This window comes from Penaeus monodon, chromosome 29 (genome assembly GCF_015228065.2).
Source record: "Penaeus monodon isolate SGIC_2016 chromosome 29, NSTDA_Pmon_1, whole genome shotgun sequence".
NCBI classification, from domain to species: Eukaryota; Metazoa; Arthropoda; class Malacostraca; order Decapoda; family Penaeidae; genus Penaeus; species Penaeus monodon.
The window spans coordinates 26,204,178-26,204,935 of record NC_051414.1 but is presented as its reverse complement, the minus strand read 5'-3'; the positions used below and the strand labels follow the sequence as shown (position 1 = coordinate 26,204,935).

The window sequence follows — 758 nt, the reverse complement described above, 5'->3', positions numbered from 1 at the left end:
GTTGTGTATGCATCTGTATGTGTTTTGTATACAATATCATTCAGGATCATTAGTATATGAACACTTTTCTTAGTATTAGGATAAAGAATAAGATGAAGCCTTCTCTACAGGTGGAGTGGGACTCCAACCATCTGTGGACTGATGTTAGACGACCTACCGAAGGTTGGCAGGGCATAACCTCCTCCAGAAAATTGCATCAGTGTCCTTATTGTGCCTACAACGTACCCAATTCCTTTAAGCTCCGCAGACATATTCTAAAGCACACAGGGGAGAAACCTCACTCTTGCACATACTGCTCGTACAGTACAACTCGCAAGGAGCTCCTCAGGGATCACCTTCGCTTACATACAGGGGAAAAGCCATTTCCTTGTCCTTACTGCCCGTACACGGCCTCTCACAAGAATATGCTAAAGTCCCACCTTCGTAAACATTCTTGAGAAAAACCACATGCATGAAGTATTTGTTCGTATCGTGTTCCGCGGAAATCTAACTTGAGCAACCTTGTGCAAACATACAAGCTAGGGTCTTTTATATAAAACTAGAAATATGATAAAAGAATGAATTTGTATCTGATAATACACATATCCAAAAAACCTCATCCTAGGGAAGATGACATTCTTAAGTGGAATTGTTGTTGCTTGGCATTTTCCTAAACATCTGATGGAGAGTCCCATAGTTTCTCCCATAGAAATTCAGGTAAAAATGCAAATTTGTCTTCCAGAGGATTGTTCATGTTTATTCATCAAGACCTTTTTTTT

The 758-nt window shown here is 40.0% G+C and overlaps 1 protein-coding gene and 1 pseudogene across 1 annotated transcript in view; both read left to right on the top strand.

The window, feature by feature from the left end:
- Positions 1–437, top strand: part of LOC119591807 (chorion transcription factor Cf2-like) — a 1,465-nt gene extending 1,028 nt beyond the window's left edge. Inside the window, exon 3 of the mRNA XM_037940552.1 lies at positions 74–437. Within this exon, the coding sequence (XP_037796480.1) occupies positions 74–437 (364 nt within the window). The remainder of the gene's footprint in view (positions 1–73) is intronic.
- Positions 438–460: 23 nt separating this feature from the next.
- LOC119592084 overlaps positions 461–758 on the top strand; it is a 1,721-nt pseudogene continuing 1,423 nt past the window's right edge.